The sequence below is a fragment of the Nannobrachium achirus genome (genome assembly GCF_963921795.1).
Source record: "Nannobrachium achirus genome assembly, chromosome: 19".
Lineage (NCBI taxonomy): Eukaryota > Metazoa > Chordata > Actinopteri > Myctophiformes > Myctophidae > Nannobrachium > Nannobrachium achirus.
In genome coordinates, this window is record NC_137826.1 from 4324667 (window position 1) to 4339460 (window position 14794).

A 14794-nucleotide genomic window follows, 5' to 3' on the forward strand; every position below is an offset into this window, starting at 1 on the left:
ATTGGGGGGTCTTTGGCATGGAAAAGTTCGGAAACCTCTGGCCCCCGGCCCGGCCCGGCCCATGCCAGTCATGACAGCCATGCCCAACTTTGCCCGCCATCGCGCCCCTTCCTCCCTCCCTCCCTCCCCCCCTCCCTCCCTCCCTCCATCCGCCCGCCCCTCCGCTCGCTCCCTCCTCTGGACTACACTGGACAATTTGTTCAAACTGCAAGCGGCTCTTGTTGTTTTCATTGGACGTCAAACAAGCAGCCGCCTGTTCCTAAAGAAAACATTAGTGGTGGAGTGCCCGCCACCCCTCCCCTCCCCCCTCCCCAACCCCCTCCCCTCCCCACCCCACCACCACCCTTTGCACCAGACAGAGGGATCCGGTAAAGAGAGTAGTACTGAAAGAAGGAGGGAGGGGCCGGGAGGTAGGCATGAGTGCTGCGGAGAGGGGCTGCCCATGTGTGAAAAGGGGGCATTGTGAGAGGGCTTCATCAGAGTGCGCTCAAGCCCCCCCCCCCTCTTACCCACACACACACACACACACACACACACACACACGTTTGTGTTGCTATACTTGTGAGGGTATGGCCTGTCACAATTAATTACATAATCGTCTAATCGCATTTTATTTGACATGATCGCAAATTATTTTGTCATAATCGTTTCCATGTTGAAGAATTAGAAAAAATAGTAAATAGTGGAAATAGCAGATCTACAAGCTCACAACGCGTCACATCACTATCAGTGTTCTTTTTTTTAAGTATAAAGTTGTCAAATATATCAGTAATGTCTTTTTTATATTAAGGTTATGTGTCATATCTGCCATGTGCAATTTCAAAGCCTACAACAAGCCAAACAGAAATGTAATTGTCAGCGACAAAAAAACGATTAAATCGTTTGAAATTATTTGAGTGATGGTTAATCGTCATGTAAAGTGTCATATCGTGACAGCCCTATGTGAGGACATCTACATTTTAGGACGGGCAGTGTTATCAATGCCATTTAACCCATTTAGAACGGGTACACATTATTGTGTATCATTATTTTATGCTTTAACTATTGAAAAATAGCAGATATACAAGCTCTCAGCGAGGCACCGAGTGCCACGCTGCGAGCTTGTAGATCTGCTATTTTAGAAAAATCGTGAAAATTAGAATTTTGACCCGATTCTATAAGTGTCTTTTGAATCCTTCTAAGGTTTTTTAAAAAACCTATGTTTCTTTCTATGTCAGCAATCTGGCTAGCCTTTGTCAAAGAAAAGGTCCTTTTCACTTAACACAGCGGGTGCCCACAAGGTGTCTACGCGACAATTTCTTTGATGTCGCTGGAGGCCCACGACGCATTGGACGCGTTTACTGTAATTACAGTATAACTTTATATCTCACCGTTAGGTCGGGGCTACGCCTGGATGTAGCCCATTAGCCGCTAGTCGCTTCGAGTCGACGCTGAGAGCATCGCACGGCCGTTTTTCTCTGTATACTCCAATGCATTTCCCCATCTTTAAAGCCCTTTATCTCCGATGTTTGTTTTATGGCTAAAACTGTGGCCGCGTGCGGCAAAATGTCCAAATTCTGATCGGCAGAGCTATGATCAACACTAGCCCATACAGTAAGTTACACAATAACATCCTGTCTGCGCTCATGTGACCAAGTGACGTCATCACGCATTGACGCAACAGGGCCTCGTATTCTTCTATGGAAGTGCTATGGGGGCACTCAGAGGGGATGACTGGCGCCTCCTGGTGGGCAGTCGATGTGTTAACTGGAGCTCAGTTAGTCTGTTCTTGAGAGACTACTGTGTCAGTGGTTCTCAAACCTTTTCATGTGAAGGACCCCCAAAATGATATTTATTTGGCCACGGACCCGCATCTCAAAATATTTAGTTCCAGGGACCCCCAGAAGCAAAATTTGAGTTACAAACGTTCGCTTTGAAAATACATGGATTCAAAGATTTGCACACATTTTCACGACAAAAAAAAAAATAGCAGATCTACAAGCTCGCAGCGCGGCACTCGGTGCCACGCTGTGAGCTTGTAGATCTGCTATTTTTCAATAGCTGAAGCATTCAATAATTCTAGGCCTAAATGGGTTAAACAAAACAAAAGCTGGAAACAGCAGAGCCTATTAGATCTGCTGTTGTTTTGAAGGCATGACACCGGCGCACGCAACTTCTGGCATGACTCCAAGCCTAACCCCAACCTGAATATTATCTTAATTGTAAGCCTAACTAGAAACTAGATATGTTTTTTTTTCTACCGTAACGCAACCCATATCGCTTGTGAGAACCAAGAGAAATGTCCTCGCAACGTCCATTCTCAAATTCTACTATATATATGCTTTGTAGGGACCTCGCAAATATAGTAATACATGTGCAAACGCATGCACGCACACACACACACACACACACACACAGAGATTTGTATACATTTTAAACATTTGAAAATGTTTGAAATGGGACATTCTGCACTAGAGAGTAAATTCGACTTTTGGTACTTGAAAGGAGCTATAGTCAACTTTTTCTTGAAAAACAGATGCTAAAATAAAAATAATGTTTCGAAAATATTTTACAAAAAAAAATAAGCTTCATATATGTGTTTCTATTCAAGAATGTAAACAAAGTGTCAGCCTGACAATGGCCAAAATGATAATTATATCGTTATTTTACGCTTTTTGTGGTCATTTTTGAGTGGAAACAATATATATGAAGCTTATTTTTTTTTTATAAAATACTTTCGATTTTCTTTTATTTTAGCATCCGTTTTTCAAGAAAAAGTTGACTATAGCTCCTTTAAGTACATTTTGACACCAATACTTTTGCACTTTTACTCAAGTCATTTTTAAATTCCAGACTTCTACTTGTAACAGAGTATTTCTACATTGCAGTATTGATACTTTTAGTTCCAAGTACTTTTTCCACCAGTGGCATCAGTTCAGCAAAAGCTAGGGTATGGCAAAGATGGGAGTCCTCATGGAAAATAGGCATTACATTTTGGATAACACGGTTCTATTATAGCAAAATAGCAGATCTACATACTCACAACGCCTCACGCTGCGAGGTGTTGCTATTTTCACAATGTCTGAAAAAAAAAAAAAAAAAGACTTTTGTCAGTTTTTTACACAGGTTTTTTGGGCTGGATATGGCAGCCTGGAATGGTTTTTCAAGTGCAGCTAAACTTAACATGTTAGTAAACGTGCCACAATTAACAATAATGCGTTGCACCTGTGCAGCTGACCTGCGGAACCTGGTAACATACCATTTTGTCAAGCTGGGGAGAATACAAAGTGTGGAGAATATAATTATAATACCGTGTTAGTGACCATTATGTAAAACTTTGCATTTGTAGTTATTTTACTGTAATTTTACGACATAATAACCAGCGCCAGATAGACAAAGAGACATTCATGGATTTATATTTAAAAGTAGCTTTTATTTCCCCCCCCCTGGACCCAGGGTATGGCAGCTGCATACCCCTGCCATACCCAATTGACACCCCTGTTTTCCACCACTCAACGCAGCTCACAGTGCTTTCTCAGTCAGAAGCTGCTCGCTGCTCTTCCTCCCTCCCTCCCTCTCTCTCTCTCTCCCTCTCTCCCTCCCTCCCTCCCTCCCTCCCTCTCTCCCTCTCTCTCTCTTACATAACATAACACCACACTCCACCTGGAGCAGGGAGGCCTCAGTCAGGACACACGAGCGGAACGCGCTCACGCTCCCTCCTAGACGACAGGCCTTCTCCTGCCATGGGATGACGTTCGCAGAAGGAATGATGATGATAAGCACGCGCCCGTCTCGCTCCGCGGCTCTGCACTGCCCCCGGTGCAGCGTTGCCAGGTCTTTGCCAGAGAGAGAGAGAGAAACAAGCCGCCTGGCCTACGAAAACCGAGTCCCTCTGGTTGTAAAGTAACTCAGTGGTTCTCAACCTGTGGGGGTCCCCAAATGATTTTGGAGGGTCCCCAGATGATTAACTTAATGTGCAGCATTATTTTCTCACTCAACAGTAAACAAACCAACATAAGGTTTAAGTGTACAGAGGGTATCTGCACATTTCTAAAGTGGCAATTTTAAGGACTTTTTAATACCTTCTAAAATGACAAATGAAACATTGGCCAAATTGTCAAATACTAGAGGCCGGAATTGTGAAAATAGCCGATCTACATGCTCACAACGCCTCGCAACGCGAGGTGTTGTGAGCATGTAGATCTGCTATTTTCACAACAGAACCGTGTTATACAAAATGTAATGCCTCAACTCTTAGTGCTCGCCAGGGTGTGGGGGTCCCCAGTTAAAATATGATTATTTTGGGGGTCGCGGCGCGGCCTGAAAAGGTTGAGAACCACTGAAGTAACTAAGTACATTTACTCAAGTACTGTACAACTTTGAGGTACTTCTACTTTACTGGAGTATTTCCGAATTTCTGTGCTTTTGCTTCCACTCCACTGCCAATCCCAGAGGCAAATATTGTACTTTGTTACTCCACTACAATTATTTGAAAACTTTAGTTACTAAGTTACTTTGTAGAGTTTGATTATTATTACAAAACATACATTAACCACTTAAGCTCTATATACATTTTTGACATTTGAAAATAGTCGATCTACAAGCTCACAACGTGCCGCGATGCATCTGCTATTTATGAGTATCTGTATAATGAGTACTTTTGGTAGCCTACTTTAAGTATATTTTGATACCAATACTTTTGTACTTTTCCTCAAGTAAGGGTGCCCTCACACCAAAATACCTATGAGAGTGGAATCCGAGTTCCACCAATGCATTTCAATGAGAAGGGAGCGTTTTTTTTGCAGAAATCCTCTGCTGGCATGAAACCGCTTCACTCTCACTGAAATGCATTGGCGGAACGCAGATTCCACTCTCATAGGTATTTTGGTGTGAGGGCGCCCTTAGTGTAGAATTCCAGACTTTTACTTGTAAAAATGTATTTCTACATTGCAGTATACTTTTTCCATCACTGACGAGCCCAAAAAGAAGTGACTATAGACAGTATTGATCACACATAGTTAACTTGGCATCAAAACCAACCCTTTATGTGTTGGCCGTTTGAAAATAGACGATCTACAAGCTCACAAGATCGGATATTTTCAAAGAATCTTGAAAGAATGTGAAATATTTGGAATGTATTTGAAACATTGTAGCTACACAAACCTTGTATAGGGGGTCCCTGGCACAAAATATATTCACATGGGGCTCCGCCGACAAATACATATTAATTTGAGGGGTCCTTGACTTGGACATTTACATTTTAAAATTAGGAATAAATAAGAAAGTACACTTTAGAAACAAGCGAAAAAAAGAAACGCAACCCACAGCTTCCAATATTCACAAGCGGCTTTACCGCGACCCGATTCCGGATAAGCGGTCGAAGATGGATGAATGGTAGCTCTGGTCCATCGCGTCACCTCCCAGTGACGCTCTGACAGACCCGTCGGGAAATGGCTAGACCCCAGTATCTCAGCCCCTCGGAGCGCTCAACATCAGTCAAAATAAACAAAACTATTTCACTACTCACCAAACCAAAGGTAGTTTTGCGTTGTAGAAAGTCTATTCTCCGCGGTGGTGAACCCCTCAGCACCCCACCCACTCTGCAAAATACACTATTTTTGGCATGAAATAAAGTGCAACCAACTCGACCGCCGCTTATTTCCGGGTTGTGAACCATTGTATCTGCGGTGGCCGCTAGGTGGCTCGAGGTGGGTGCGTTTTATTTCATGACAAAAATAATGTATTTTATAGAGTAGGTGGGGTGCTGAGGGGTTCACCACCGCGGAGAATAGAGTTTCAACAACGCAAAACTACCTTTGGTTTGGTGAGTAGTGAAATAGTTTTGTTTATTTTGACTGATGTTGAGCGCTCGGAGGGGCTGAGATACTGGGGTCTAGCCATTTCCCGACGGGTCTGTCAGAGCGTCACTGGGAAGTGACGCGATGGACCAGAGCTAGATGAATGGATGGCTTTACAGGGAAGTTCCTTATAATAAGCTGACATGGCAACGTTCCCCCAGTGCAGTGCCAATTACAGGCCTTACAGTGCTGATGTTTGGCTACCATGATTTCAGCGCTGTGGGGCATAAAACAGGCGTGTGTTCAAACACGTTACTTTTCAGGAAATGGAAAACAGAACCTGCATGTGTTTGTGGATAATTTTTTTTATTATTCAGTCACAAGTTCTCGTTGATACTTTTCATTGATTAAATAGTTTTAAAGGCCACCACTTTCAACCCTGTTTTGGGCGTGTCATAGGCGAACATTATTGAAAATGTGTGTAGGTCTACCAGCTCACAATAATGTGCTCACACTCGGTGAAATTGTAGATCCGCTATTTCAGCTACTTATATCGTCGTTGTCGGGTGTGACGGTTGTATGTCCAAAACCGTTCGGTTTGCATTTTTTCATTTTAAAAGTGATTTAAACTAGTGAAAACAGCTGATCTACAAGCACACAACGCCTCGCGCCGCGAGGCGTTGTGTGCTTGTAGATCAACTGTTTTCACTAATTTTGTGCGACGGCCCCTTGCACATTGCACAAAAGGTCCCCTTTACGAAAGAACATACAACTTTGAAACTTGGAGATACAAGGTTTCCACCCTACAACGACGTTATGCATGACACCTTTATACAACAAAGTATAAAATGGGGGATTCATTTATGGGGGAAAAAACAACAACCTAAAAACGTGAAATAGCATTCTGACATTCGCTGAGAAGATGCGACTGTCCTACAAGGACAATGACCGTGTCTTTATTTATTTATTTATTTAAATAATCTTAGTAAACATACTGATGGGAACAAACAGAGTTCCCATATTTAAAAGGTATTTATTTACTTCACACTCAAAAGTTATTACCATGGAAGTGAGACTAGCCTGACTATTATACAGTGGGTTAGGTATAGTGTTGCTCAATGACCACTAAACGTTATTCATTACACAGGACAGTTACTGCAAGCGTGCCATTACGAATAGAGAAGTGGTGCCTTGTAAAGCCTCTGGCCCTGCCACACCAAACTCAAGAGAGACCAGGCCTATAGCCTCGTCCCCGGGCGTTTCCATAGTTATACTGCATACACGCAAGGAGGAGGCCCACATTCTGTCTAATATGACTGCTGTGCATAGCATAGAGCAGGGGTGGGCAACTTTGATGATGGAGAGGGCCACTATATTTTCACCCGCACTCCAGAGTGCCACAATGCATATATAGTCAAAAATATAAAGCTCAAAACGCATCGCACTGCAACGCGTTTTAAGCTTGTAGATCTGCTCATTTTGAATTGGAATCCTGAAAAGTAACATTTTTATTTAATGTCAAATGCATTTATATGTTCTTATGTTAACTTTATGAAAGACTAGTCATTAAGCTACTAATATAGACTGAAGTAATTAAAGCAGGTTATGTTTTCATGTTTGGAGTTGTAACTGCTGAAATCTATCAGTATTCCAATATCAACCTGTGGGCCGCTTTAAATGAAGGTGGGGGCCCCCGGGCCGCCAGTTGCCCATGTATGGCATAGAGCATACATGGGCAACTGCGCCACATGCGGCCCCCACCTTCACGGAATGCGGCCTGCAGGTTGATATCAGATAATACTGATATATTATTGATTTCAGCTGTGTCAATTCCAAACATGCAAACATGACCCGCTTTAATTCCCTTAAGTCTATATTTGTAGCTTAATGACTAGTATAGTAGTATTCAAATATTAGTCTTTTTTTATGTCCAACGTATTTGTATTTAAAGTCATAAAGTTAACAATCAGAATTAACAATTAGAAGGATTTAGAAGACACTTATAGAATCGGGTCAAAATATTCAAAGACCTTTCACGATTTTTTCAAAAATAGTAGATCTACAAGCTTGCAGCGCGGCACTCGGTGCCGAGCTGTGAGCTTGTATATCTGCTTTTTTTTAATAGTTAAAGCATAAAATGATTTGTAATTATGCGTTCCCAGTCTAAATGTGTAAAATGGGGGATGGCATTGACGTGCAGCCCAGTGGCCAATAAGACGTCTACGTACTGTATGTACAGTACACCCAAAAAACTGATTCAACCCCCCTATAAATGTGACACATATAAATTATGTTTGCTTTATTTAATTACTTCACTTCAAGGCATAAGCATATACATTTAATTGATATAACTCAAATATTATTAATAGTGCCAGATGTGATACATTTACATTATGTTGGCTTTATTTAAATGTATTTAATTATAATATATGCAAATGTATTGAATTGATGTAACTGAACAAATATTAATCGTGCTTACCTTAAATATATACATTTACAATATATGCATTTTTATTAAATTGTTCCAACTCAAATGTAATTAATAGTGCTTATACAAAATCTATTCATTTAACATTATGCATTTATATTACATTCATGTAACTCAAATCTTAGTAATGGAATTTAAAAACACATTGAAAATGAGTTCCAATGAAAACTCCCAGAGTCCCATAAACCACGCCTCTCACCAATTTTATTGAGTAGTTTTTAAGGCTGAAATCATTCTGAGAATATTGTTTGAATCCAACTCAATTTTATTAAGTACATTTTACAGATCTGAGAAGTGACTCCAGCCCTTTCCCTTGATTGGTCAAATAAGTTGGTCACATGTTATGCAAAGCATGCTGGGAACAGCATTTTTCTAGGTTTTCAGGGAAATGTTTAAGCTTTCGGGAGCTAAAAATGCTAAATGTATCATATCAATGTGTCTGCCTTGGCAAGATGACTGTCATATGTCAGAATTTGATTTGTCAGTATTTGAGCCTAAACCCTAACCCTAACTGCTAGGCTGCTAGTTTAAGCTTGAGCTCCCTCCCCATGCTAGGCTAAAAGAGAAGAACTCATGGTAACTTTGAGGTTATTGCGTTGGTTTTCTCTTAAATGTTCTGATTATTCAATAATCACTGCTATTGCATATATCCATTATGCATCTGTATGTTGATATTGTAAAACTTGAAACAAATCATCCAGAAGAAAACCTGAAACGGAACTCTTCTTATGTAAATGTAAAAGTATTTTATTTATCTTAGCTTAATTCCATAAAAATGAGTTGAACCAACACATTTACGTTAACATTTGTTTGAGTTGGACAAACGTAAATTAATTAAGTTCATATAATTAACTTGGCTTAAGTTAATGAAAATGAGTTGGACTAATTGAACAACATGCATTGCATTGAATGTAGATTTGACTTGGGACTACATATATCCCATATATAAATTTACTCATATAAAATGGGTGGAAAAGTTTCACACATTTAAAATGTGTTCAACTGAGAGATTATTTTTTTGGGTGTATGTCTATATATGGGCGTTCCTACGAAAGAGAAGGCTGTGAACAAAGTCCAGCATTCCTGTGTCAAAAGAGAGGGAACGTACTGCATTCTCTGACTGGTCCGTTGTGTTGTCAATCCAACGTGTCAACAGGAAGTGCAAACGCGATACTACTCAGAGTTTTGCTAGTTTGGTCCATTTTGATTCATTGGATGTCGCCTCCTCTGATACAAAGTCCCCTTGTTTGTGGATCTTGTCTCCTCTTGCGTTTCCCTCTGGAATGTAAACACGAGGGTGTGAGGAGGGAACGGAAATCCCTCAGTGCCACCAGAGCACTTCTTAAAGGAGCTATAGTCAACTTTTTCCTTGAAAAACGGACGCTAAAATAAAAAATAATGTTCATATAAGTCTTTCTATTCAAAAATGACCACAAAAAGCATAAAATAATGATAAAATAATCGTTTTGGCCATTGTCAGACTGACATTGTTTATATCCCTTATCAATCCATATAAAAGAAACATTATTTTAATTTTAGCGTCCGTTTTTCAAGAAAAGGTTGACTATAGCTCCTTTAAACTAGTTTTCACTTTTCCAAGAAAGTCTGGGATCTTATTGGTCAAGCCTGGAGCAGGCCAAAGGCAAGAGCTTCTCTCATTGGGCATGCTGTTCCACTGTCTTAAAGGGATATTTCACTTTCAAAAAAACTTTTGGTAATTTTATCATCTAATCAGGCTTTTATGAACACCCTGAACAGTTTATAATTAGCTTGATTGAATATTTAGATATTTGATGTAAATGTTACCAGGCCCTCCAGGCCCAAGGCCTCTCCCCACACACACCTTCAAACTTCATTTTAACCATGATAGATTCATTGAAAACACCCATTATTTTTTCTGGTGACTCATACTACCCTCCTAATATGTGAGCAGGCCGTGTTTTTTCCGATAACCTTTTTTATTTATTTTTAATAAATATTTTTTTTGTATTTCATTTTTTCCATTTTCCCAAATAATTATTAAAAATAAATGAAAAAAACGTATAGAAAACATACGGCCTGCTGGTGTTTTTAATGAATCTATCATGGTTAAAATGGAGTTTGAAGTTACAATGGGTGTGTATGTGGAGAGAGGCCCTTCCATTGCTCCCTGTTGAAAGTGGAATATCCCTTTAAACATTAGGCCCCAACTTGTAATCCAAGTCAAAAAGACATCCGAGCAGCTATGCATCAAGTTTGATGTTATGGATGTCAGTTCTACTCTGGTCAAATACAAGGATTCTGTTGTTTGCTGCTCTGCTGTGGACATCTACAGGAAGGGCTCTCCCATTGGCTGTCTGTGTTTAGATAAACAACTGGTTTGTATACTGAACAGCCAGCTTTGCTCAGTCACACAAGTTCCATCCGTGCTTGCACCATTAGGACTTGTATTTGTCTAAATCTAATAGGTCAATATTATTAACCACAGGAACCCTAGCATCCCTCCCTATTCTGGGTATGTCACGTTCCCAAAACCTTTCAGCTCAAGACCCAAAAGGGATGTTTGACATTTGCCAGGGACCCAAACTAGTGAAAACAGCAGTTCTACAAGCTCGTAACGTGTTGTGTATTTTCGCTACTTCTTAACCCATTTAGGCCTAGAATTATTGAATGCTTTAACCAGTGAAAAATAGCAGATATACAAGCTCACAGCGCGGCACCGAGTGCCGCGCTGCGAGCTTGTAGATCTGCTATTTTTGAAAAAGTCGTGAAAATGTGTGCACATCTTTGAATATATGTATTTTCAAAGCGAACGTTTGTAACTCAAATTTTGCTTCTGGGTGGTCCCTGGAACTAAATATTTTGAGATGGGGGTCCGTGGCCAAATAAATATCATTTTGGGGGTCCTTCACATGAAAAGGTTTGAGAACCACTGACATAGTAGTCTCTCAAGAACAGACTAACTGAGCTCCAGTTAAGTGAAAAGGTCCTTTTCTTTGACGATGGCTGGCCAGATTGCTGACATAGAAACATGGGTTTTTCAAAAAACCTTAGAAGGATTCAAAAGACACTTATAGAATCGGGTCAAAATTCTAATTTTCAATTTTTTTCAAAAATAGCAGATCTACAAGCTCGCAGCGCGGCACTCAGTGCCGCACTGTGAGCTTGTATATCTGCTATTTTTCCATTAGTTAAAGTATAAAATAATGATACACAATATTATTTGTACCCGTTCTGAATGGGTTAAACATGTTTTTTTCTCCACATTTATGGAGTTTCTTTTATTTATAATGTATTCATGAAATTACTTACAAAATACCATGAGAAACAAAATAATAATTAAGAGACAAATGTAGGAAACAGACAAAAAGGTATTCATTCACTCGCGACCCATAAAGATTGGTCCGTGGCCCACAGATGGGTCCCAAGACTCTCAACCCACTGTTTTGGGAAATCTTCAAGATCTGTGTGTGTCTATACATAGCTATATAGCTATTTGACATAACAACAAAGCATAGGGTCTCTAAGTGGTTAAACCATTAGCTCAACGTCTCCTCCCGGTAATGTCTTCCTGAAGGAACTGCGGAGCTGCTGGTAGATCTTGATTACTGTATGTCACATTCCTCGTCCAATGCCATCATTTCCTGTCCTACTTGTAGGCAGTGGTGTAAAGTAACTAAGTATGTTTTACTTAACTAATGTACTTAAAGGGGAAGACCACCCATTTTCAATATTGAACTATGTCATTAATATACCTTAGAGGAGTTGTGTGGAAATAGAAAAAAACGTTCCCCCCCTTCTGTGTTGCCTAGAACTGGAGGATTGATTTTGGGGTTTGTATTGTAAAGTACAATGTGTGATGTCATCAAGTTGTACTTTACAATACAAACCCCAAAATCAATCTTCCAGTTCTAGGCAACACAGAAGAGGGGGATTTTTTTTTTCTATTTCCACAAAACTCCTCTAAGGTATATTAATGACATAGTTCAATATTGAAAATGGGTGGTCTTCCCCTTTAAGTGCAATTTTGAGGTATTTGTACTTTACTTGAATATTTCCAATTTCCAATAATTTTTACTTCTGCTCCACTACATCTCAGATCCAAATATTGCACTTTTACTCCACTACATTTATTTGGAACTTTAGTTACTAGTTACTTTGCAGATATAAATTATAATATTATATTATAAAACATATACAAACCACTTTAGCCCTATTTTACACCTTGGCTATTTGAAAATAGCCGATCTACAAGCATTTTGTACTTTTATTTTTGGTCCTATAAGTCAATTCTGATGCCAACACTTTCATACTTTTACTCATTTACATTATGAATTCCGGACTTTTACTTGTAACGGAGTGTATTTCTACACTGCAGTATTGATAGGTAAAATGTTTTTTGTACTTTTTCCACCACTGCTCGCAGGTGGCGCAGCTGCAGAAGGAGAACGGCACGTCGGAGGAGCACAGCCTGGACAAGGAGGCGCGGAAGTGGGCGAGCCGCGTGGCGCGGGAATACAAGTGCATCATCCACACGCAGCGGGTGAGAACACAAACTGGGGACTCCCGTCCCGAGATAGGGGTGGGCGATATGGTGATACATATCGTTGAGAGACGATACAAGGTCTCCACGATATGCCTTTTCAGAAATATCGTATATATATTGTGATACAATGAGGGAGGGAGCCTCATAAAAAATCCTGTTGAATTGTTAATACAGAGATTCATTGGAGAATTCAATTTACCGGTAAACATGCATTTCTGTCTAAATCAGTAGTTCTCAAACTGTCAAGGTCTCACCTTAACTCTGACAGTAAACAAATGAAACCAAATGGACTTGCATTTGTTTACTGTCAGAGTTAAATACTTGTAAGGATCAATTTAGACCTCCCAAAAGGAACCCAGAGAGTCCCTGGACCCCACTTTGAGGACCACTGGTCTAAATGGTCTGTTACTCCTTTTTCTTTTAGTTTTTGTTACCTTGTACTGTAGGTGGTTGTACTGTGAAGTAACTTGAAAAATAACCATAAAAACCAACGTGAAAACGAATCATGATTAGATTGTGTATCGTGATACTGCTTGGGAAAATATCGTGATATTGTATTTTTCCATATCGCCCACCCGTACTCCCAAGATAGGAGAGAGCGCTGCGTGCTGCTTGGAGATAAGCGATACGTTTTATACCTGTATGAGCTCTCTGGCTGTTCAGTTGATAAGTTGCCCACTAGAATGGGCAAAACCGGTGATCTGAGTGATTTTCTGAGCGCGCGGCGTGGCGCCAGGCGCCCTGGTACTGGTATCTCAGAAACTGAGAGGTTTACTGAGAATGGCCCTAAACAATATTATTCAAAGAAAAAATAACGCACATCCTCGTCTTCGGTGCTGAGCTAAAACTGCCAACGCAGCAATACTAGGAACAAAGAAGGTAGCTTGCACTCACTTTCTGGTCGACCTGTTATACTGAAGAAGACGTGAAAGTGAGTGTGAGCTACCTTCTTTGTTCCTAAACAACATTAAACATCCTGCCAATGGCAGTCACTTGGGAAACGGCTCATTCATGCACAAAAAGAGGATTCCTAACCAGTGAAACACACACACAGGTAAATAGCATTGCGTTGAAACAACCACCTAGAAAGCAGAGTCTCTAAATGAACTGAGTGATCCTTCACGCAAGGCAACAACCTGCTTGTAAGAGCCTGAATCATGAAAGCATGTATAATGAATTGGTGTGACCATGGGGTGGCGCTCTACGCTATAAAAGGGTCAAGCACCTTTGGGAGGTTTTGAGGTACGCTGTTCTTTGAAAGCTTTGTGGCGTGAATGGCTTGAGGTAAATGTTTGATAAATTCACCTAATCTGCTTGTGGAGCCCAAGATGTTTTCCCTTTTTGGCACGGTGAACCAATAAATGCACCTTTCTCCATGAAGAAGACTGACTGCATCGTATCGTTTTATTATTACAACCAGCCAACAGTACGGTATTGGAATAAGGTCCAACCACGGGTCAGCTCCTCAGTAGCTCAGTATAAGGCTGAGCTCCTTTTTAGGCCTAGAATTATTGAATGCTTTAACCAGGGAAAAATAGCAGATATACAAGCTCACAGCGCGGCACCGAGTGCCGCGCTGCGAGCTTGTAGATCTGCTATTTTTGAAAAAGTCGTGAAAATGTGTGCAAATCTTTGAATATATGTATTTTCAAAGCAAACGTTTGTAACTCAAATTTTTCTTCTGGATGGTCCCTGAAACGGAATATTTTGAGATGGGGGTCTGTGGCCAAATAAATATCATTTTGGGGGTCCTTCACATGAAAAAGTTTGAGCACCACTGACATTGTAGTCTCTAAAGAACAGACTAACTGAGCTCCATTTAAGTGAAAAGGACCTTTTCTTTGATGATGGCCAGTCAGATTGCTGACATAAAAAACATAGGGTTTTTCAAAAAACCTTAGAAGGATTCAAAAGACACTTATAGAATCGGGTCAAAATTCTAATTTTCACGATTTTTCAAAAATAGCAGATCTACAAGCTTGCAGCGCGGCACAGAGAGTGCCG

General features: G+C 40.4%; 1 protein-coding gene across 1 annotated transcript in view; it reads left to right on the forward strand.

Annotated features, from left to right (window-relative positions):
- The window catches only part of LOC308305179 (F-BAR and double SH3 domains protein 2-like), a 98720-nt gene that overhangs the window by 67077 nt on the left and 16849 nt on the right, over positions 1 to 14794 (forward strand). The window contains exon 11 of the mRNA XM_080749885.1: positions 12671 to 12787. Coding sequence (XP_080606011.1) covers positions 12671 to 12787 — 117 coding nt within the window. The remainder of the gene's footprint in view (positions 1 to 12670; positions 12788 to 14794) is intronic.